Below are 25,494 nucleotides of genomic sequence, written 5' to 3' on the forward strand. Positions count from 1 at the left end.
ATTCATTTTCTACTCTAGGCGTTTGAAAACAAAACATATTGATTTCATTTTCCAAATTTCAATGTCCTATCTGACACAAACCTCCTGTCTTGTCCCTCTCATTTTCACGATTTCTCCAAATATAACTAATGTTCGTTTGGCTCAAGTCTGATCCATAGACCATTGCTTCTTCTATGTCTTCCAATTATCAGTCCTTTCTTGCCTTCACTTCGCTCCCTGTAAGTATGTATACTAAGATCATAACTACAAACACTCTCTTTCCCAAATGAACAATGCCTTGGCACTAGTGACCTCTCATTACATGGCTGTGTGCAAATGCAGGATAAGCCTAACTCTCCACCTCCTTTAAGCTGGTTCCTGAAATACTGAGTTTCACTGCAGATAATTATAACTGGGGTCATTTTAAACTTGCTGCCAAAAAAGTTGGCAGAATCCTCGATATTTTAGAATGATCTTATCATTTTTATTTCTCATTCTTTATTATTTTGTTACACTTTCTTTCATATTCTAAGCCTCAGCCTTACCTCTGCCCACTAACCACATGAAGACCAAAAGAGAATCTTGGGATTTCTCTATTGGATCTTAGTTCCCGTAATAATATAGGAAAAGTTACAGTTTCAGTAGTTAATTAACTTTTAGGTAATTTGGCTTCTATTCAAAAGGGTGTTTTTGATCTAAACATCTCATCCCCAGGTCTGATAAGTCATCCCCAAGTCCCCAAACCTGATAACTTTCACATGTACCCTTTAAAAATTTTCCTTTCTCATTGTCATAAGAGTCCCTCTCCAGTTACCAGGTTAACTCTTTTCTCTCTCGCATAGCCAAACATCTTGAAAGTGTTAATTTTTTCTCTTCATTTTTGTAAATCTCCTGCTCATTAATAAATACTTTTAGACTAGTTTCTACCTCCTACCATTGAATGGCCTATATAATAATAAATCATTGAATGGCCTATATAATAATAAATTCAGAGTATCGTTTTTAATCCTACTTCTTTGCTATGGTTTGCCTGTATCCCCACCCAAATCTCGAACTGTAGCTCCCATAATTCCCACGTGCTGTTGGGGGGACCTGGTAGGAGGTAATTGAATCATAGGGATGGGTCTTTCCTGTGCTGTTCTTGTGATAGTGAATAAGTCTCACAAGATCTGATGGTTTTATACAGGGGAGTTCCCCTGCACATGCTCTTTTGCCTGATACCATGTAAAACGTGACTTTGCTCCTCCTTTGCCTTCAGTCATGATTGTGAGGCCTCCCCAGCCATGTGGAACTGTGAGTCCATTAAGCCTCTTTCCTTTATAAATTACCTGGTTTCTGATGTTTCTTTATTAGCAGCATGAGAACTGACTAATGCATTCTTTCATCCTTTCACAAAATTGACTCAAGAAAATGAGAATAAGCCAATAGTCCTGGACATTCTTTTTAAGTATTAACAAATTACTATCCAAAATAGCTGTAGTTATTCTCTTTCAAATATTGAAACACAATGATTTTATTCCATATACTATTAAAGATCATAAAAGCTGGCAGAATTCATCCTAGTCAATTTTATATTTCAACAAATCTCCAATGCTAATATCAACAAATATAAAAAGAGCACTGAAGAAGATCTATTGCATAGTATCATTCATATACATATAGATGTAAAATTTTAACATACAATATTGATAAATTAAAACTTAAGATAGTTGAAATCCAAAATTTATTATTGGATTTAATTTAATTTATTATTGGTAATATAATTGATCAAATAGGAAAATAGATTTTGGGAAGAAAATATTGAGAAATATGCTTAAAATAATTTTCTCTATATTTAAAGATATTTAATGTGATGTTACTTAAAATGGAAAAATAACTTGAATTTTTTACATGTCCAATGACAGGGATTTGGTGTGTCAGATTACAGTGTATCATATGGTAAAAAAATATATACTTTAACTTGAGAAAATACTGCTATATCAAAAGAGCAGGCAGCACAAAAATGCATAGTATAACTTTTTTGCAATAAAATCTACGAATATATATAATTATATACACATATATGATACTCAAGAGTGTAACATCAGCTACATATCATCAACTGATCATGGTACTATAGGTGATATTTGTGTTTTTTTTCAAGATTTCTGTTTTTTTTTCAATTTTTGGGGGAATGATATTTTGTGACAAAATTACAATAGTAAAAAGAAGCAAAATGCTTAAAAGTATGAACCACAAATGGACAATACTCATAAATAATGTCCATATCCACTACTAACCAAGCCCATGCAAATTATGTTGATTTAGGTGAAATTTTAATTTGGGAAGTTATGTGTATGTCTGTGTATATGTTTCTCTCTGTGTGTAACATTGATGGGAAGGGTGAAATAAAATCAATGCTCTCATATACTGGTGATAAGAATGAAAACTAATGCATAGGTTTTCTGCTGGAGTAATTAGCTAGTACATATAAAGAATCATAAAAATGTTCACTCATTTTACCCACTCATTATGGGACTAGAAATATAACCTTCAGATATAATCAGAGATTCACTGAAAATGAATAAAGATGCTTATAATGGCATTATTTATACTAGTTTGACACTGAGAAATAGCCTTAACACCAATAATCGCATGGTTATTTATGTTTACATGATAAAATATTACATGCCATTTGAAAGCTATTAATTGAAATTAGAATATATTTACAGTGTACTTTTACATATAAAAGTAGGATACAGAAATCCTAAATATAGTGCAATGCTATATATTACATGCATATATATCATACTATATATACATATACACATATACAGTATCTATATTTCATATACACATATCTATATTTCATACACACAATCATAACTTCAAGTTTTTGTACAAAAGGAAGTCTAATAGTTAATGTTTCTGAATATTAGTAATGGTTATTTTTGATAATCAGATTAAACGTGGAATGCATTTTATTGTTTATAATTGTACAATTTCTAAAATCTCTACAATAAACATATTAAATTTTAATCAAATAAGACAATTTTCTTATAAATAATCAACTAACTTCCCATAGTAAAATGTTCTGCAGGAAAAAATAGAGCTGTTTAATCTCCCTAATTAATTCACGTTTCCTCAAAAGTTCTGGGCTTTCTAGAATTTCTAGGACAAAGTATATATATAATATTTTCATTTTTTAAAACACTATAATTTTTTATGAGTTGTTATCCTTTTATGTGCTTTCATCCAGCTTCTCACAAGGAGCTTAAAGGAATCAAAAGAGACAATATACATTTTTAAATACCCTGTAAAATACTAAACCAAAATAATAAAATTTCAATATAGAATAGATGTGATAAATCAGGATTTATTGTCGTGCACTTTTCAGTGAGTCTGTCATGTGCTCCTGAATGGAAAGATTTGCTATTTGTGCTAAGTTATATTTCACAGGGCTTCAGTGACAGCCAGTGTTTAGAAAGATACCCACCTTCACATGTGATCCAGGTCTCTTCTGCTGGGCTGGAGATTCTTCGCTCCCATGGGGCAGATAGGCACTGCCATATGGAGATATGCGTTTTAGAACACTGAATGTCATCTACCCACATGAAACCAGAGCCTATCTTAGACAAAGGGGCGAGGCTGACAACTCCATTCTCCCCACAGCCCAGCTGCTTGCACACAATCCCTGCTATGGCTGTGGTGATGTTCCTCCTGCCAACGCTGCCCCAGGTCCCATTATAGAAGACTTCCAATCTCCCAGCACAGCTCTCCACTTCAGTTTCACTGTAGAGCCTCAAGGCTGTGAATTCTACAGAGAAATACAAAACTTAGTGTTAAATATTTCCTTTGGAGTTGGAAAATTCCTCCCCAAGGAATCCATTTTTCCCTTGGAAATAATATATTAGGGCTCACGATACAATTTCATAAATCACTCTGACATATTAACAGCATAAATCTGATGGAAACTAAAGGTCTTGTGTGATTTCACGATTAGCGTGGGTTTCCCTAATATAGTATTTGAGCTTTAAATTTGTATCAACTTAAGTTAAAATGCAACCTTCTACATTCTACTCTCGAACATAAATTCAATTCAGGAAATAATCAGGAGGTTAATCCCATTTGCAGGGATGTCCAAGGGAGAGAATACAGTTATGGGTTCTTAGTTTCTGTTTCTGGTCAGGCTGGTAAAGCCCCTTCCTCATCCCTCTTTTCCGCTTACCACTAGAGACAGAAACTAATAACCATGGCTTCAGGCTACTAAAAGCCTAAAACAAAACAAAACAGAACAACAAAAAAAGGCAGATTGGACACGGTTGACAGTGTGTTCTCAGAGCCACGGTGGATGTAACGTAAGGTCCCTTTCTTGGGGTCTAACCTGCTCTGACAGTAAGACCAATCTTATTTTTCTCAGTTATGAATGATACCCAGACAAGTGTAATATGACAAGGGTATTAAGAAATCAGTATAAGACTAGGATTAAAATCAAGTGCCTTTTTTTTTTTATTCCTAGGCCATACACTTTTCACTATACTTTACAATTGTGTGTGTGCAAGTGTGTGCACGTATGTGTAGAGGAGGGTGCAAAGGTAGTAGCACAGACCTGAGCAGATGACCCCTGCGTCCTCCTTGTGCCTGCAGTCGTGCTGCCCCCAGCCCCGGGAAGGGCACTGCCACAAGTGGGACTCCGTTCCTATGCAGTTCAGGTCATCCAGCCAGATGGGCCCTGACCCAGCCCCAAAGTGAGCAGAGACCGTGGCATTGAGGGCCACTCCACAGCCCAGCTTTCGACACACCACGTGGGCATCGCTCAGGTCCCAGCCGTCATCACAGATGGTGCCCCACATGCCGTTGTGATAGATCTCTACTCTCCCGGCACAGCGGCCGTCCCCGTTCACCAGGCGGAGCCGTTTGTCCTCTTAGAGGAGAAAGTCCAGTTAATAGGTCACATTCTTTAGGGTCGCAGTGTTTCCTAAAACTGATTCTGCTTACCTAAGCAGATGAAAGCACGGCCCTCTGGAACTGCAGACAAATACGGGTCAGATAAATTTGCAACGCATGGCAACAGTGGCCCTGTCAGGCTTCCTGGTGGAGGGTGTAGGAAATGGGGCAAAAGTAAGACCAAAATACATGGAAAAGGTTGAAGAGTTCTGTGATAACATGGAATCAGCAGTTGTGGTAAGGACTTCTCAAACCCTGTCGTCTATTGAAATCATTTGTATTAATGATGTCTACTTGTAAATCCCAAACACAGAGTTGTTAACTTCACCCTAGGAATGGCCCTAGTTATCATTATTTCTTACATGTTACTCTTTGACTGTCATGCCTATCCTCTCTCCACCTGTGCCCCCATTTTCTTATCCCTCTTTCCTTTAATCCCACACTCCCTCTACCATCTCTGGGTTATATTGACAGTAGTTAACCATAAGCATTGTTCTCTTACCTGTGCAGATCACAGAGACAGTATTTCCATGGATACAGGGAGGTGCTCCAAGAACTGTCATTTGACAGTTATCCAGAAGTGACTCATTCCCTAAGCAATGAAACCTGTGTCCCCACACACGACCAGTTCTTTCTCCAATATATTTTCCTCCTGTGGTTGAGACAGCAGCCCCACAGCTGAGCTGTCTACATAGAACATGGGCATCTTCTGGGTACCAGTGGGTGTCACACAGTAAGCCCCATTGTCCAAGCACCTTGATCTCCACTTGCCCGTCACACTGGGATTTGCCATTCACCAGTCGGACATCTGTATATCCTGGGAGGAGACAAGGCCATAGAAGAGACATCATGACTTACCCGCTCCAGCCTCATACTCCCCATCTCTAGCCCCACCAATTAAGATTATTTAAAAATCTCACGGGAACAGACAACTCCAACTTCTCTGCTGTGGATACAAGTGTCTTCCGGATGTTGAACCGTGGGGCATAATGCAAGGTGAGTTTCACTCCCTTCACACTGGATCTTTTCGGCCCAAGTTAGACCACTCCCTTTTCCAAAGTGATCTCCCACAGAAAGAGATACGGCATCTCCACAATTTAATTCTCTGCACAGCACATTGGCAGCATGAAGAGAGAAATCAGAATCACAGACAGAGCCCCATGTGTCTGCACGTTTCACTTCAACACGTCCAGAGCAGGGCATATCAGCTCCAACCAGCCTGGGCTGCCTGTGGGCTACAAAATAGTATTTCAAAAGTTAGTTTTTAGGGTTTTCCAATATCTATCCCTGTCTCCAATCTCCACCTCTAACCCCAGAGCAATTTTTTTCCATTCATCTTTAGAATATCCCATTTGTAGTGGCTCAGAGGATGAGATTAGCAGTACAGACTTAAATTCATAGATCTGGATTACATATCTATTTTCTATGTCTTGGTGACCCACCAATCCTAAATTTAGAGCTCCTCAGAAGGAAATGAATTGCACAATTTGTTTACATTAAAAACTACTAAGTAACCTCAGCATTAAACAACATATATGAAGATTTGTAGTCATCTTAAGAAGATGGTGTAATGTAAGAATAGAAAGACTTCTACCTACTGGTTAGATCCCAGTAATCCATCTAAATGAGTAATTTATAAACAACAAAAAAATACTGCCTATTATTCTGACTCTATTCTTTGCAGCAAAACTACTTATATTAGTAATGTAAATTATCTGTCTCCAACCCAGCCATTTTTCCAAACTCCTGACTCATTTATCCAATTTCTACTTAGCATTTCCACTTGGATTTCTTATAGACATCTCAATGTGAATTCTTTGGAGTCTTTTCAAACTTCTATCCAAGGCTGCAGACTTCCATATTCCTATTGATAGAACTCTACCATTCCAGACATTCAAATATTTTGAAATAATTCTTGACTTCTGTTGCATAATTTATCTCAGCTTTCAGAAAGTTTTGTTTTCTGTATTTTCAAAGTATGTCCACAATCCCAAAACTTCTCACCCCTTCAATCCTAGTGCCTGGATTGAGCCACCATCATTACCTGCCTGAGTTACTGTATTAGATTCCTAAAGATTCCCTGTTTCTGTAATTATTCCTCTATAGTTCATCTTTTAAAAAAATAAAAACCCAGAGAGGTCATTTAAAATGATGTATCAGGTTAAATCAGTATTCTGCCCCAAATCCTCCCATGACTCCATATTTTACTCAGAGTAAAAACTTAAACTCCTACAAAGATCTACTTGTCCCTCAGTGACCTTCCCCTGCTCATTTACTTCTTTTGGTGCCATGTTCTGATGCTTTACTTACTGCTCTTCAGCTGCACTGGATTCCTTTCTCTTCTTCAAACATATCAGGCATAATCCTACCCCAAGGCTTTTCAATTGGCTGTATCTCTATTTGTATTTTCCTTCTGCATATATGCATATAACTGACTCTCTCATGACCTTCAAGTCTTTGTCTATGTTTCACCTTTTAAGTAAGGCCTACCCCAATCATTTTATTTGGAATTTCATTCTGTCCCATAAACACTCTGGATTCTATTTTCTAGTTCTATTTTTTTCCCATAGCTTCTAACATCAGCTAATAGCATATACTTTACTTCATCGCAGAAAGTGATGCTCTTTTGAACAGCACTACTCTAGAATCTCCTATCAATAAAAAAAATTGAGTAACTCCCCTGGAGATTATATTCCTTTTTAGTCATCACCTTATCTATTTCTTCCCCTTAAAATTTCAACTTTTTGGAAATAATCTATGCCTATTATTCCAACATTTTTACCTCCCATTTCCTTCTCAACTTGAAATGATCTCCTTTTTCTAATGTGACAAAACTACTTTTATTAAATTTATTCATGACTTCTCTGTTGCTAAGTTTAGTGGAAATTGTTCAGTTTCATCTATATTGGCTTCTTAGGGTTTTTTTTTTTTTAATCCATGTCCCCATCTTTTTGAAACATCTTCTTCCCTTGGCTTTAGTGATGTGACATTCTGCAACCACTATTCCTCAGTATGCTTTTCCAACTTCTTTTATGTCAATAAACTATTAAATATTATTGTTCCTCAGACCTAAGAGCTCCTCTTTCTTTCATCTAGGCTTTAAACATTCTCAATTTACATTTTATTCCTAGATTTAGTTTCCATCCACATATCTAGGACTCTAATAGTTACATCTCCATTCAATAGAAGTCTTCTGATCACCTAAATTTTATATCATATTTCCTCCAACCCTCTTCATTTGATGACTGCTTTACTATTGCCTCATATTTCACACATACAAAATTGGACTCATCATCCCACTCTCTCTAACCTGCTCCTCTTCCAAGATTATCTTTCCAGACAATGAAACTGCAGTGCACCCATCTGCTTAGTCTAGAAACCTTTATCTTTATTCCCACATTCAGTGTATTAAGTTCTGCTGGTTTCAGCTACTAAATATTTCTGAAATTTGGAAGCTTTTCAGCAGCTCTACAGTGAGCATCCTAATCAGAATTCCACATCTTCCCTAGAATTAGTCAACATGACTCCCAGCATCCAATAGCCTCCTCTCTCCAATACACACACAGACACACACACACACCACACTGCAGCCAGAGTGCTGTCTTTGAAATGCAAATTGTATCATGCTTACAACCTTCAATGGTTTATCATTCACTTTAGAATAAAGTCCAGAATTCCTATTCCATAAATAACCTTTCCCTTCCCTACATATCAAGACTTTATTATAACTTTTCACCCTTGTTCACTTGGATCTAATACCTCTTCTTTCAACCATCTTTTAGTTCCCGGAATAACACAAGCTTATTCCCAAGTGTGGTACTCGAATAAAATACTGCTGTTTAAATTAATTTTCCCAACACTTCTTCATATGATTAAATCATACCTGTCCTTCGCATCTTTCCTTAACTATCACTTCACAGAAGTATTCTCCAACTCTGCAAATAGGTAATATCTTCTAATTATGCCTTCTCATTTCATCTTGTGCTTCTACTTCACACAATTTTAAATAAACAATTATTTTATTATATATTTTTATTATATGCCTGTCTTCTAGATAAGAGGGTAGGATTACTTTTATCTAGTTCATTTACTTTTGACCTAATACTGTTAAGTAGCCACTTCATAAACATGTATTAAATAAGTGCAAAAAATAAATAATTGAATAAGTGTGTTTATCTTTGTCCAGAAATTACCTGAGCAGATCACACTTGCTTCCATATTTAAACGACATGCAGTCTGTTTCCACTCCCATCGTATACAATCCCAGAGAGACGCTTCCCTTCCAGTGCAGCCAGAATTAGATATAAAGATGTGTAATGTTCTTTCTGTGAAATGAGGCTCTCTGTAGACCAAGATTGGAGACCCACATTCAAGTTGCCTGCAAACAACTTCAGCAATGTTTATTCCCCAGCTGTTAGCACACAGAATTCCCGAGGCACCCTGGACTTTCACCTCAACTCTTCCAGCACATCTGCTGCTTCCACCCACAAGCCTCAGCTCCATATCTGATGCATCTGAAACCAAATACCACAATGATTTTAGAGAAGCACTCTGTGTGAGACATTAAAGATTCTTATCCATTCACATACACTAACATAGACCAGTGGCCAAAAGTTGAGAGATTGTTCAGGTCCTGGCTTCACCAGTGTTTAATTTTATTTTGTACTTTCCTTCAAACTTAATTTTCCTTTTTATTGGATAAAAAATAAAATAACAAAAGTACACCAAGGTATGTTTCAAATCCATGAACATTTCTGGCTTATAAAGCAAGGATATAATTTCGCTTACAACATCTTATCAGAGACAGGATAAAAAATAATGTTACTCAATGGCCCTAATTCTTGCCTGAGTATTTGAAGAATTACATATTACATGTTAGATACCGAAGAGAATGTTAGGAAGTGGTGAAATAATTTAATGAAAAGGCAATTCCTCAAGGATCTAGAACTAGAAATACCATTTTACCCAGCCATCCCATTACTGGGTATATACCTAAAGGATTATAAATCATGCTGCTATAAAGACACATGCACACGTATGTTTATCATGGCACTATTCACAATAGCAAAGACTTGGAACCAACCCAAATGTCCCTCAGTGATAGACTGGATAAAGAAAATGTGACACATATACACCATGGAATGTTATGCAGCCATAAAAAAGGATGAGTTCACGTCCTTTGCAGGGACATGGATGAAGCTGGAAACCATCATTCTGAGCAAACTATCACAAGGACAGAAAACCAAACACCGCATGTTCTCACTCATAGGTGGGAATTGAACAATGAGAACACTTGGGCACAGAGTGGGGAACATCACACACCAGGGCCTGTCGTGAGGTGGGGAACGGGGGAGGGATAGCATTAGGAGAAATATCTAATGTAAATGACGAGTTAATGGGTGCAGCACACCAACATGGCACATGTATACATATGTAACAAACCTGCATGTTGTGCACATATACGCTAGAACTTAAAGTATAATAATAAAAAAAAAGTCAAGGAAAAACTACATAGGGTTGTGATATTACCAAATCCAGAAAAATGGAGAAACTTGCCTATTAGTAATGCCAAATGAAGTAATTCTAAAAAGAAATTGGAGCTCAGGAAAAGAAAACATGAAATTCACTGTATGTGAGAAGAGGAGTAGGTGAGTTTTGTTTTTTTTTTTTTTTAATGAAAAATGCTCAGCATCACTAATGATCAGGAAAATGCAAATCAAAACTACAATGCAACACCACCTTACTCCTGTAAGAATGGCCATAATCAAAAAAATCAAAAAATCATAGATGTTTGCATGGATGCAGTGGAAAGGGAACACTTCTGCACTGCTGGTGGGAATGTAAACTAGTACAACCACTATGAAAAACAGAGTGAAGATTCTTTAGAGAACTAAAAGCAGAGCTACCATTTGATCCAGCAATCCCACTACTAGGTATCTACCCAGAGGAAAATAAGTCATTATCTGAAAAAGATACTTGCAAATGCCTGTTTATAGCAGCACAAATCACAATTGCAAAAATAATGAACCAGCCCAAATGCCCATCAGTCAACAAGTGGATAAAGAAACTGGTGTGTGTGTGTGTGTGTGTGTGTGTTATATACACACACATATATACACACATATATACACATATATATACACACACATATATATACACATATATATATGATGGAATACTACTTAGCCATAAAGAAGAATGAATTAATGGCATTCACAGCAACATGGATAGAATTGAAGACTATTATTCTAAGCGAAGTAACTCAGGAATGGAAAACCAAACATTGTATGTTCTCACTCATAAGTGGGGGCTAAGTTACGAGGATGCAAAGACATAATAATAATACAATGGACTTTGAGGACTCAGGGGAAAGGGTAGGAGGGGTTGAGGAATAAAAGACTACAAATTGGGTTCAGCGTATACTGCTTGGGTGATGGGTGCATCAAAATCTCACAAATAAAAACTGAAGAACTTACTCATGTAACCAATTACCACCTGTTTCTCCCAAAAACTTATGGAAATAAAAAACTTTTTTAAAAGGAGGAAAAAAAAGAATTAAATCAGAAAGTAATTCTGAGTCAAATTGAAAGAGTCAGCTCTTGAAGGAAATTTTTAGCAGTATTGATGTAAAATGAAATGAATCTAATTCTAGAAAGGTTACTTTATCTTTTTAGGACAGTTTGGTAGCTTTGAGCGTGCTGTGGCATAGTCTGTGAAACAAAAATAATATTGCCTGCTAATTTGAGAATATATCTAATTATACAAGAGTGTAATACTTCTTTATCTAATTAAAAACTGTAAATGGTATCAGCTTGTTTTCTATTGTTTTAGTTAAAAATAAAAATTCATATTATTAAATGCCTATGTGATATCAAACTATTTTTCTACTTTATATACTACATTATCTTAATACATTTATTGACTTCCTAATGTTGACAGATCTGACATGTCAGAAAATCAACTCTGACTTTGTCTGACCAGCTCAAACCTGACCAAGTTACTTCCTATTGGCCTTGAGAAGAAGAAAAATATAATGAACATGGTCTAGAGGACCTGGAATGTCTGTCCTTTCCTGCCACTTCAGCCCACTTCCTGCCTTATAAAACAGCTGAATGAAATTTTACTGCATTGGTTCTTTTGGTATAATCTTGTGTAGACATGAGATGATTCTCTAAATAAAACTCTCATTCAGCAGAAAAATAGAGTTGCAATGTATTTCCATTTTAAGCCTATTCGTTACTCTGTGTCTCTGGAGCTCAGTGACAGGGTTTGTGAAACATGAGTTTCTGTTTGTAATTGGCAGGAGTTTCAAAACAATAATCGTGTGAGGGTGGCAGATCAGTCTTAGCAACTTTACCATAAAAGTAAAAAGAAATTTTTTAAAATGGGACTTATTGTAGGTACTGATGTTTAGAGAGCTCTAATTTTGTGTGTGGTGGCGGGGAGGGTGGGAAGAATAAACATATATATCTTGTAGGAATCTCTATCGAAATTGAGATTCCATGAAAGGGTGTCTAGAAACAGATGAACTTTCTTCCCTAAATGAACTACACTAAATATAGGGAAAACATATTTCACTGCTTTGTAGCAACATATGTCCACTCTGAGAGAGAGTCTTAGATGGAAAAACAGGTGTTGTAGGTGATTCATCATAAAAAGATGACATCACATTGACTTTTAGTTTTTTCTGAATTAAAAAAATATATTTATATATAATTGTTTTATATACATAATTATATATTTTATATACACAATTATATATTTTATATATAATGGTTTTATATAGAATTGTTTATATATAATTGTTATAGATAATTGTTTTAAATATATATAGACACACAGAGATATATATAATTCTCAATATATAAAACAATTATTACCAATAAGAAAGTCTGTAGTTTACAGTAACAGATACAAGCACAGAGAAGAAAGGTGTGGGTAGTTTCTACGGACTGGAGTTGGGTCCTGTGTTCAGGAACCCTCAACTGTCTTATTGAAAGACACACTGATACTCATGACTATGGAGAGAAGAACTTTCCCTTAAAAGAGAATAGCTCAAGCGAGAGGCTTCAAGATGGTTGCTAGAGGCACCCAACACTCACCACCAAAAACGATCAAAACAGCAAGTAGATAATTTCACAACGAATAGTGTCTAAGATAGAACACTGGAATTCAGCAGGGAAGTGATAGGGAACAGATCCTTCTGAGGCACAGAGAGAGAAAGAAGTGAAGCAATTGTCTGGTTAGGATTGACTGGAAGCCTGGTAAGGATCCCCACTGTAGAAAAAGAATAAACAAGAGATTCCTAGCAGTCCACATTCCCACTGTGGGCCCTTGCAATCCTAGCCATGGGAGAGCCCCTCAGCTTCTGTGGGTTCTCAGACTAATATAGGGAGCTGCCTAGAGTTTGCACAATAGCATTGTTCCAGAGGGAAGTTTATGCTGAGTCCTACATCCCAATCCCCAATCCCAAGAACCAAGTAACTGCAGCATGGCACCATTTTGAGAGTCCAGCTCCCACAAGATTGCATACTGTCCTGGGCCTCAGTAAACCCTACATCTTTGCAAGTCTAGAACCCCACTGATATCCTCCTTCGTCCATCCGGAGGGCTGCAGTGGTGCCATGCTGGCTGGACTGGCAGTGTATCTAGGTCCCAGCCATCTATTCTGCACAGTGTCTCACACACTGGGAAATGTGTAGTTCACAGAGGAGTTCCCCCATGATGAAGAGAGCTGAAGCGTGTCTCCCCAGAGCCTGAGAGCCACCTGCCTGGGGTCACTATCACTGATAGCAGCCTCACTTCCTCACAGCAGCAGGGACACTGTGCACTTGCATGAGCCTTCAGTGAGCCTGAAAATGGCTTGCCAGGATGCCATACAAGGACCTACATGGAGGCTTGCCCCACCTGCTACCACCTAAGCATGCCACTCAATGGCCTGTAAATTGCCCCATTCCACTCATCATATCCTGACCCTGTGTGCAACATCAGTAGCCTTGAGGACAGACCTGCACTGCTGGGTGCCACCACCGCCTCCAGCACCCACCTACATGTGCCACCTGCGGGCTTGGAGAATTGCCTGCCCAGCACTGCTAGCACCAGTGTATACCAGCTTGGAACCTGAGAGTTGGCCTGCCACCACTACTGCCGTTGGGGACACCGTGCATGTTACCTAGGGGCCTGAGAACTTTCCCACCTGCCTAACCCAATGCTGCCACTGCTGGTAGACAAGCAAGCCACCTGGAAGCCCAAGAATTGACCCACCTAGATCAGCTCACATTGGTGCTTGCATGTGCCACCTAGGGTCCCATGGACAGGCATGCTCAGCCTGCTACCACCACCACTGAGACCCAAGGACTGGCTTGTCTGATATCCTTATTCTTAGCAAAGCTTCACAACAGCCTTAACTAATAAATATAGTCTAAGCCAAAGAGGAAATCCCAGACACTCTTGACACTGATTACCACTGAAGAAATCATGGAGATTACACTAGAGCATGTACCCAGGATCAAAGATAAACTGTCCTACTCAACCAACACTATAGACATATCTATAACAAAAAGTTTTCCTCCATGAAAGCCAACCCCAAAATTCGAAAGCAATAATTGTTATACCAGATGCACAGATATCAATGATATCAACACAGTGAAACCCCATCTCTACAAAAAACTACAAAAATTGGCTGGGTATGATGGTGCATGCCTGTGGTCCCAGCTACTTGGGGGACTGAGGTGACAGGATTGCTTGAGCCCTGGAGGTCGAGGCTGCAGTGAGCTGAGATTGTGCCACTCCACCCTAGCCTAGATATCAATGTGAGGATATCAATGTCAGGACACAAGAAACATAAAAAGGCAAGGAAACATGACACCTTCAAAGGAACACAATAATTTCTCCAGCAACACATTTCAGCAAAAATAAAATTGATAAACTGCCTGAAAATAATTTTAACTAATGATATTAAAGAATTTCAGTGAAACACACACACAAAAAAACACAGATAAATAATACAAATAAATTAGAAAAACAATTTAAGATATTAATGAGAAATTCAACAAAGAGATAGAAATCATAAAAAAGAAACAGAAACCATGGAACTAAATAATTCAATGAAAAACATAAAAAATACAATCAAATAAAGCAGAAGAAAGAATTGCAGAACTTGAAGATAAGTCTTTGAAATAACCTAGTAAAAGAAAAAGAAAGAATTTTTTTTTAAATTAAAAAACCTTTGCAACACATGGGACTCCATAAGGTGACCAAATATTTGGATTTTGGGTATTCCCAAATACCCAAAAGAAGGAGAAGAGATGGATAATGGCATAGAAAACTTATTTAATAAAATAATAGCTGAAACTTTCAAAGTTTTAAAAGATACTTAGATATCCAGATATAAGAAGTTGAAAGATGTCCAAATAGCTACACCTCCTCCCACAAAATGTATTCTCCAAAGCACATTATAGTCAAACTGTGACAAGCCCAAGATAAAAAAGTGTTAAACACAACAGGAAAAAAACGGCCACTCATGTGCAAGGAAACCCAGATCAGATGAATAGGGGATTTCCCAGCAGAAATCTTACAGGCCAGGAAAGAAAGGTATTGTGTATTCAAAGTGCTAAAAGAAAAAAATGCCAGCCTAAAATACAATACCCAGCAAAGCTATCATTCCAAAGTGAAGGAGATATAAGGTCTTTCCCAGATAAGCAAAACACGAGGAAATTCATCACCACTAGATTGGTCCTACAAGAAACACTTATGGAAATCTATATCTGGAAGTGTATATCATCATGAAACCATATGAGAGTATAAAACTCACTAAGCAGACAAATGAGAAAAAAAGGATCCAAGTGTTACCACCATAGAAAACCACAAAACAGCAATAATAAATAAGAGAGAAGAAAATAAAGGATATATAAAACAACAAAAAACAATGAATAAAATGACAGAAATAAGTCCTTATACCTATCAACAATAACCTTGAATGTAAATTAATTAAACTGTCCACTTAAAAGATATAGATTGGCTGAACGGATAAAAAAAAAAATGACCCAAATATATGTGGCCTAGAAGAAAATGACTTCAACTGTGAAAATAGACATAGACTGAAAGTGAAGAAATGGACAAAGATATTCCATGGAAATGAAAACCAAAAGCAAGTAGAAAAGTAGAAATAGCTATACTTACATCAGATAAAGTGAACTTTAAGTTAAAAACTGTAAAAAAAACCAACAAAGATAATCATCATATACAGATAAATTGATCAATTTATTAAGAGGCTATAACAATTCTAAATACATATACACCCAACAATGAAGCATTCAGACATATAAAGCAGATATTATTAGACCTGGAGGGAGAGAGTGACTCAAATACAATAATAATTGACACTTCAACTATTTATCTCAATATTGAAGCTATTGTCTAGACAGAAAACCAGTAAAGAAACATCAGATGAAACTAGACTTTAGACCAAATGTACTTAATGGACATTTACAGACTATTTCATTCAACAGCTGTAGAATATACATTCTTTACATCAGCACATAAAACGTTTTCCAGAATAGACCATATTCAAGGCCACAAAACAAGTCTCAACAAATTTTTAAAAATCAAAATTATATAAAGTATCTTATCAGACCACAATGGAACAAAATAGGAAATCAATAACAAGGTAACTTTTGGAAACTAAAAATACATGGAAATTAAACAACATGCTCCTGAATGATCACTGAGTTAATTAAGAAATTAAGAAGGAAATGACAATATTTCTTGAAACAAATGAAAATAGAAACACAACATACCAAAGCCTATAGGATACACCAATAGCACAATTAAGAAGGAATTTATAGCAATAAACAAAGCAAAAAGGTAGGAAAATTTCAAATAAACAATCTAATGATGCATCATAACACGCTAGGAAAGCAAGACCAAACCAAACCCAAAATGTGTAGGAGGAAAGAAATAATACAGATCAGTGCAGAATTAAACAAAATAGAGCCTAAAAACCAATACAATCAATGAAACAAAAAGTTGACTTTTTGAAAAGATAAGATCAAACTTTTGCTTAAAGAAGAGCAAAGATTCAAATAAAAATCACAAACTAAAAGAGAAACATTACAACTGATACCACAGAAACACAAAAGATTATCAGAGACAAGTATGAGCAACAATATACTCACAAACTGGTAAATCTAGAAGAAAGGATAAATTCCTGAACACATACAATCTGCCCAAGATTAATCAAGGAAGAAATAGGAATCCTGAACAGATCAGTCATGACTAATGAGATTAAATCAGTAATAAAAAGTCTCCAGACAATGGAAACCCTAGGACTAGATGGCTTTACTGCAGACTTCTATCAAACTAATAAAGAAAATCTAACATCAATTCTTTTCAAACTATTCCAAAAAATCAAAGAGGAGGGCATTCTTCCAAACTCATCCTATGAGGCCAGTATTACCCTGATACCAAAACCAGAAAAGGAAGCAACAGAAAGAGAAACATACAGGCCAATATCCTTGATGAACATAGATATAAAAACCCTCAACAAAATACCAGCAAGCCAAATCTGCCAACACTTAAAAAAATATATATATATATACTATGGTCAAGTGGGATTTAGTCCAGGCATGCAAGCATGATTGAACATATGCAAATCAATAAAAGTGATACGTTATATCAACAGAATGAATGACAAAAACCATATGATCATCTCAATAAATGTAGAAAAAGCATTTGAAAAAATTCAACATCCCTTCATAATAAAAACTCTCAATTAGGCATAGAAGGAACATACCTCAACATGAGAAAGGCCATATAGGACAAGCCCACAACTAACATTATAATGAATGGGGAAAAGCTGAAAGTCTTACCTATAAGAACTGGAAAAAGACAAGGATGCCCACTTTCACCACTGTTATTTAATATAGTACTAGAAGTCCTAGCCAGAGCAATCAGACAAGAGAAAGAAATAAAAGGCATCCAAATCAGAAAAGGGAAAATCAAATTGTCCATCTTTGCAGATGACATGATTGAATATTTAGAAAAACCTTAAGACTCCATCAAAAAATCTCTTAGAACTAATAAACAAATTCAGCAAAGTTACAGCATACAAAATCAACATACAAAAGTGAGCAACATTTCTATACACCAATAACAAACTACGGAGAAAGACACCAAGAAGGCAATCTTATTTGCAATAGCCACAAAAAAGAATAAAATAAAATATCTAGGAATACATTTAACCAAGGAGGTGAAAGACTTCTACGATGAAAACTATAAAACATTGATGAATGCAATTAAGGAAGACACAAACAAATGAAATGAAGAGACACCTCATGCTTTTTGATTGGAAGAATTAATATTATTAAAATGATCATACTACATGATATAGTTTGGATGTTTACCCCTCCAAATCTCATGTTGAAATTTGATTCTCAATGTCAGAGGTGAGGTCTAATGGGTGGTGTTTGCCTCCTGGTGGTGGATTGCTCATGGTTGCCTTGGGGCCATCCTTTTGGTAATGAGTAAGTTGTCACTCTATTAGTTCTCTTGATATCTGGCTGTTAAAAAGAGCCTGGTACCTTCTCTTCTTTCATCATGTGATGTTGGCTCCCCTTCCCCTTTTGCCATGCTACCTGAGGACCTCACCAGAGGCAGATGCTGATGCCATGCTTGTTCAGTAGTAAGACTGTGAGCCAAATAAATCTCTTTTCTTTATAAATTACCCAGCCTCAAGTATTCCTTTATAGCAATGCAAATGTACTAAGACACTACCCAGAACCTGAATAACCACAGCAACCCTGAGCAAGAAGAATAAAGTTTGAGGCACATCATACTATCTACCTTCAAAATACACTACAAAGCTACAGTAACCAAAACAGCCTGCTATTGGTATGAAACGGACACATGGACCAATTAAACAGAATAGAGAACCTAGAAATAAGTCCATGTATTTGTAGTTGACTGATTTTTGACAAAAGGCACCAAGAACATACATCGAGAGAAGGATCCCTCTTCAACAAATGATGCTGGGAAGACTGGATATCCACATGAAGAATGAAACCATACCCCTCTCTCACCATACATATAAATCAAAGGAAAATGGATTAAATACTTAAATATAACACCTCAACCTATAAAACTACTAGAAGAAAACATTGAGAAAATACTCCAAGACATTGATGGGCAAATATTTTATAGCTAAGATTTCAAAAACACAGGCATCAAAACCAAAAGGAGACAAACTTTTAGACAAACTAAAAAGCTTCTACACAGGAAAGGAAACAATCAACAGAGTGAAAAGACAACCTGATGAATAGGAGAAAATATTTGCAAACAAACTCTTCATCTAACAGAGTGCTAATATCCAGAATATTTTAAAACTTGAATAACTTGACAGGAAAACAAAACAAACAACCCCATTACAAAGTGGGTAGGCTGGGCATGGTGGCTTATGCCTATAATTCCAGCATTTTGGGAGGCCAAGGAGGGCAGATCACTTGAGCCGGGGAGATTGAGACCAGCCTGGGCAACACAGTGAAACCCCATCTCTACAAAAAACTACAAAGATTGGCTGGGTATGATGGTGCATGCCTGTGGTCCCAGCTACTTGGGGGACTGAGGTGACAGGATTGCTTGAGCCCTGGAGGTCGAGGCTGCAGTGAGCTGAGATTGTGCCACTCCACCCTAGCCTAGACAACAGAGTGAGATCCAGTTTCAAAAAAAAAAAAAGGCGGGGGTGGAAGCAAAGGTTATAAAGGTTACGAATAGACATTTCTTAAAATAAGATAACAATATGGAGATTTCTCAAAAACTAAAAATAGAACTTAATCATATGATCCAGAAATCCTATTTATCCAAAGGAAAGGAAATCAGTATACCAAAAGAATACCTCCATATTGTTGCAAATCATTGAATGTCATTCTTTTTTGTCTGAATAGTACTCCTTTGTGTATATGCACATTTTCCTTATCCATTCATCTGTTGATGGACGCTTAGATTGCTTCCAAATCTTAGCAATTGTAAACAGTGCTGCAACAGACATAGGAGTGCAGATATCTCTTTGATATATTGATTTCCTTTTGGGGGGTATATACCCAGCAATGGGATTGCTGAATCACATGGTAGCCCAATTTTTAGTTTTGCAGGGAACCTCCAAACTGTTCCCCATAGTGGTTGTACTAATTTACATTCTCATCAACAGTGTTCAAGTGTTCCCTTTTCTCCACATCCTCACCAGCATTTGCTATTGCCTGTCTTTTGGATATAAACCATTTAACTGGGGTAATATGATATCTCATTGTATTTTTGATTTGCACTTCTCTGATGATCAATGATGTGGAGCACCTTTTCCTATGCCTATTATGTTAAGTGAAACAAGCCAGGTACAAGAAGGCAAACATCGCATACTCTCACTTATTTCTGGGATCTAAAAATCAAAACAATTGAACTCATGGACATAGAGAGTAGAAGGATGTTTATCAGAGGCTGGGAAGGGTAATGGGTGGCTGGGGAGAAGGTGGGGATGGTGAATGGGTACAAAAAAAAAAAACAGAAAAAATGAATAAGACCTCCTATTGATAGCACAATTGGGTGACTATAGTCAATAATAACTTAATTGCATATTTTTAAATAAGTTAAAAAATGTAACTGGATTGCTTTATGTAAAGAATGTAACACAAAGGATAAATGCTTGAGGGAATGGAAACCCATTCTCCTCAGTGTGCTTATTTCTCATTGCACACCTGTATCAGAACATCTCATGTACTCCATAAATATATATACCTAGCATGTCCCCACAGACATTTAAAAAAATAATTTTAAAAATTAAAAAACAAAGGAATAACTGTACCCCCATGTTTCTTGCAGCACTATTCACAATAGCCAAGATATGAAATCAACCTAAGTGTCCATCAAAGGATGAATGAATAATTAAACATGGTGTGTATATATATATATATATATATATATATATACATATACACACACACACACACACACACACATACACACAATGGAATACTATTCAGTCCCCCTAAAAATGAAATGTTACTATTTGCAGCAACATGGATGGCCTGGATGACATTACGTTATGCAGAATAAGCCAGGCACAGAAAGACAAATATCACATGTTCTCACTCATATATGCGAGCTAAAAAAGTCATCTAATGGAGACACAGAGTAAATGATAGTTGCCAGAGGCTGAGAAGGGTGTGTGTATGGTGGGTGGGCAGGATGAGGAGAGGTTAATAGGTCCAAACATACAGTTAAACAGAAGGAATAAGTAAGTTCTCATGTTCAATAGCACAGTAGGGTGACTATAGTTAAAAATAATATATTGTATATTTTTAAATAGCTAGAAGAGAAGTTGTGAAATGTTATCAATACAAAGAAATGATAAATATTTGAAGAGAAGGATATCCTAAGTACCCTGACTTGATCATTTTCACTCATGCAGCATTCCATGCTTGAGTTAAAATGTCACATGTACTCCATAAATATGTACACACATTATAGATCAGTAAAAATAATAAAAAGAGAATAGTGCATTGGAAGAACAAGCTTCCAGAAAACAACAGGTAAAATTCAAATTGGAAGATCTCTGAAGAAAGATTGTGACTATTTGTAAATCGTAACTCTATGTCTACCTACATTAAAAGGGAGAATAGAATTATGAAAGTTTAAAAGGAAAATTTCAAATTTATATCAGAGCTTAATGATTCTTTAAAATTTAATTTAATATCTTATCCACTCATCTTAGAAATAATGTACAGACTAAGGAATAAATATGTTGAAAACAATAAGCCCAAAGACCAATGATGTATCTGAGTCAGGGAATCCAACTCTTTTAAAAATTTTACTACATGGGTAGTTGTATATCAAATTTTTCTTTGTACCATTTTACAGTTGTCTAATAAAAAGTTTCATCTTAGAGAAGGAATCTACAAGGCAATTCTTGACATCTTTAAAATTATGTAAAGGACGGCCAAATAGGAACAGCTCCAGTCTGCAGCTCCCAGTGTGATCAACGCAGAAGACAGGTGATTTCTGCATTTCCAACTGAGCCTCCGCTGTTGATACCCAGGCAAACAGGGTCTTCAGTGGACCTCCAGCAAACTCCAGCAGGCCTGCAGCTGAGGGACCTGACTGTTAGAAGGAAAACTAACAAACAGAAAGGAATACTATCAACATCAACAAACAGGATAACCATACCAAAACCTCATCTGTAGGTCACCAACATCAAAGACCAAAGGTAGATAAAACTGCAAAGATGGGGAGGAACCAGAACAGCAAAGTAGAGAATTCTAAAAACCAGAGTGCCTCTCCTCCAAAGGATCGCAGCTCCCCACCAGCAACGGAATAAAGCTGGACAGAGAATGGATTTGATGAGCTGACAGAAGTAGGCTTCAGAAGGTCTGTAATAACAAACTTCTCCAAGCTAAAGGGGCATGTTCTAACCCATGGCAAGGAAGCTTAAAAACCTTGAAAAAAGGTTAGACGAATGGCTAACTAGAATAAACAGTGTAGAGAAGACCTTAAATGACCTGATGGAGCTGAAAACCATGGCACGAGAACTTTGTGATGCATGCACAAGCTTCAATAGCCAATTCAATCAAGTGGAAGAAAGGATATCAGTGATTAAAGACTTGAACAAAGACTCAAGACCCATCAGTGTGCTGAATTAAGGAGACCCATCACCTTCAGAGACACACATAGGCTTAAAATAAAGGAGTGGAGGAAGATCTAACAAGCAAATGGAATGCAAAACAACAACAACAACAAAAAAAAAAAACCCAGGGTTGCAAACCTAGTCTCTGATAAAACAGACTTTACACCAACAAAGATCAAAAGAGACAAAGAAGGCCATTACATAATGGTAAAGGGATCAATTCAACAAGAAGAGCTAACTATCCTAAATATATATGCACAAAATACAGGAGCACCCAGATTCATAAAACAAGTCCTTAGAGACCTACCAAGAGATTTAGACTCCCACACAATATTAATGGGAGACTTTAACACCCCACTGTCAATATTAGACAGATCAACGAGACAGAAAGTTAACAAGGATATCCAGGACTTGAACTCAGCTCTACACCAAGAAGACCTAATAGACATCTACAGAACTTTCCACAGCAAATCAACAGAGTATACATTCTTCTCAGCATCAGATCACACTTATTCTAAAATTGACCAAATAATTGGAAGTAAAGCACTCCTCAGCAAATGTAAAAGAACAGAAATCACAACCAATAGTCTCTCAGACCACAGCTCAATCAAATTAGAACTGAGGATTAAGAAACTCACACAAACCCACACAACTACATGGAAACTGAACAACATTCTCCCGAATGATTACTGGGTAAATAACAAAATGAAGGCAAAAATAAAGATGTTCTTTCAAACCAATGAGAAAAAAGACACAATATACCAGAATCTCTGGGACACATTTAAAGCAGTGTGCAGAGGGAAATTTATAGCACTAAATGGCCACAAGAGAAAGCAGGAAAGATCTAAAATCAACACCCTAATATCACGGTTAAAAGAACTAGAGAAGCAAGAGCAAACAAATTCAAAAGCTAGCAGAAGAAACAACCAAGATTAGAGCAGAACTGAAGGAGATAGAGACACAAAAAACCCTTAAAAAAATCAATGAATCCAGAAGTTGGTTTTTCAAAAAGATCAACAAAGTTGATAGACCGTTAGCAAAACTAATAAAGAAGAGAGAAGAATCAAATAGATGCGATAGAAAATGACAAAGGGAATATCACCACCAATCCCACAGAAATACAAACTACCATCAGAGAATACTATAAATACCTCTATGCAAATAAAATAGAAAATCCAGAAGAAATGGATAAATTCCTGGACACATACACCCTCCCAAGACTTAAACCAGGAAGAAGTTGAATCTCTGAATAAACCAATAACCGGCTCTGAAATTGAGGCAATAATTAATAGCCTACAAACCAAAAAAAAAAAAATCCAAGAGACAGATTCACAGCCGAATTCTACCAGAGGTAAAAAGAGGGGCTGGTACCATTCCTTCTGAAACTAATCTAATCAATAGAAAAAGAAGGAATCCTCCCTAACTCATTTTATGCAGCCAACATCATCCTGATACCAAAGCCTGGCAGAGACATAACAAAAAAAAGAGAATTTTAAACCAATATCCCTGATGAACATCGATGCGAAAACCTTCAATAAAATACCGGCAAACCGAATCCAGTAGCACAACGAAAAGTCTGTCCACCACGATCAAGTTGGCTTCATCCCTGGGATGCAAGGCTGGTTCAACATACTCAATTCAATAAATGTAATCCACATAAACAGAACCAATGACAAAAACCACATGATTATCTCAATAGATGCAGAAAAGGGAACACTGCTTCATGCTAAAAACTCTCAATAAACTAGGTAATGATGGAACACATCTCAAAATAATAAGAGCTATTTATGACAAACCCATAGCCAATATCATACTGAATGGGCAAAAGCTGGAAGCATCCCCTTTGAAAACCAGCACAAGACAAGGATGCTCTCTCTCACCACTCCTATTCAACATAGTATTGGAAGTTCTGGCCAGGGCAATCAGGCAAGAGAAAGAAATAAAGGGTATTCAATTAGGAAAAGAGGAAGTCAAATTGTCCCTGTTTGCAGATGACATGATTGTATATTTAGAAAACCCCATCATCTCAGCCCAAAATCTCCTTAAACTGATAAGCAACTTCAGCAAAGTCTCAGGATACAAAATCAATGTTCAAAAACCGCAAGCATTCCTATACACAAATAACAGAAAAACAGAGACCTAAATCATGAGGGAACTCCCATTGACAATTGCTACAAAGAGAATATAATACCTACGAATCCAACTTACAAGGGATGTGAAGGACTTCTTCAAGGAGAACGATAAACCACTGCTTAATGAAATAAAAGAGGACACAAACAAATGGAAGAACATTCCATGCTCATGGATTGGAAGAATCAATATCGTGAAAATGGTCATACTGCCCAAGGTAATTTATGGATTCAATGCCTTCCCCATTAAGCTACCAATGACTTTCTTCACAGAATTGGAAAAAACTACTTTAAAGTTCATATGGAACAACAACAACAACAACAACAACAACAACAAAAAACCCACATAGCCAAGACAATCCTAAGCAAAAAGAACAAAGCTGGAGGCATCATGCTACCTGACTTCAAACTATACTACAAGGCTACATTAACCAAAACAGCATGGCACTGGTGCCAAAGCGGATATATAGACCAATGGAACAGAACAGAGGCCTCAGAAATACCACCACACATCTACAACCATCTGATCTTTAACAAACCTGACAAAAACAAGAAATGGGGAAAGGATTCCCTATTTAATAAATGATGCTAGGAAAACTGGCTAGCCATATGTAGAAAGCTGAAACTGGATCCCTTCCTTACACCTCATACAAAAATTAATTGACTTAAAGACTTAAATGTTAGACATAAAACCATAAAAACCCTAGAAGAAAACCTAGGCAATACCATTCAGGACATAGGCATGGGCAAGGACTTCATGACTAAAACACCAAAAGCAATGGCAACAAAAGCC

General features: G+C 36.8%; 1 protein-coding gene across 3 annotated transcripts in view; it reads right to left on the minus strand.

The window, feature by feature from the left end:
* CD163L1 (CD163 molecule like 1) overlaps positions 1-25,494 on the minus strand; it is an 81,957-nt gene that overhangs the window by 15,416 nt on the left and 41,047 nt on the right. For all 3 annotated transcript variants that reach the window (XM_015150972.3, XM_077953510.1, XM_077953511.1), the window contains exons 9-14: positions 9,099-9,419; positions 5,826-6,140; positions 5,408-5,722; positions 4,957-5,049; positions 4,568-4,882; positions 3,455-3,775 (exon numbers count right to left, since the gene is read on the minus strand). In XM_015150972.3, coding sequence (XP_015006458.3) covers positions 3,455-3,775; positions 4,568-4,882; positions 4,957-5,049; positions 5,408-5,722; positions 5,826-6,140; positions 9,099-9,419 — 1,680 coding nt within the window. The remainder of the gene's footprint in view (positions 1-3,454; positions 3,776-4,567; positions 4,883-4,956; positions 5,050-5,407; positions 5,723-5,825; positions 6,141-9,098; positions 9,420-25,494) is intronic.

The sequence above is a fragment of the Macaca mulatta genome, chromosome 11, assembly GCF_049350105.2.
Source record: "Macaca mulatta isolate MMU2019108-1 chromosome 11, T2T-MMU8v2.0, whole genome shotgun sequence".
In the NCBI taxonomy this organism is placed as follows: domain Eukaryota; kingdom Metazoa; phylum Chordata; class Mammalia; order Primates; family Cercopithecidae; genus Macaca; species Macaca mulatta.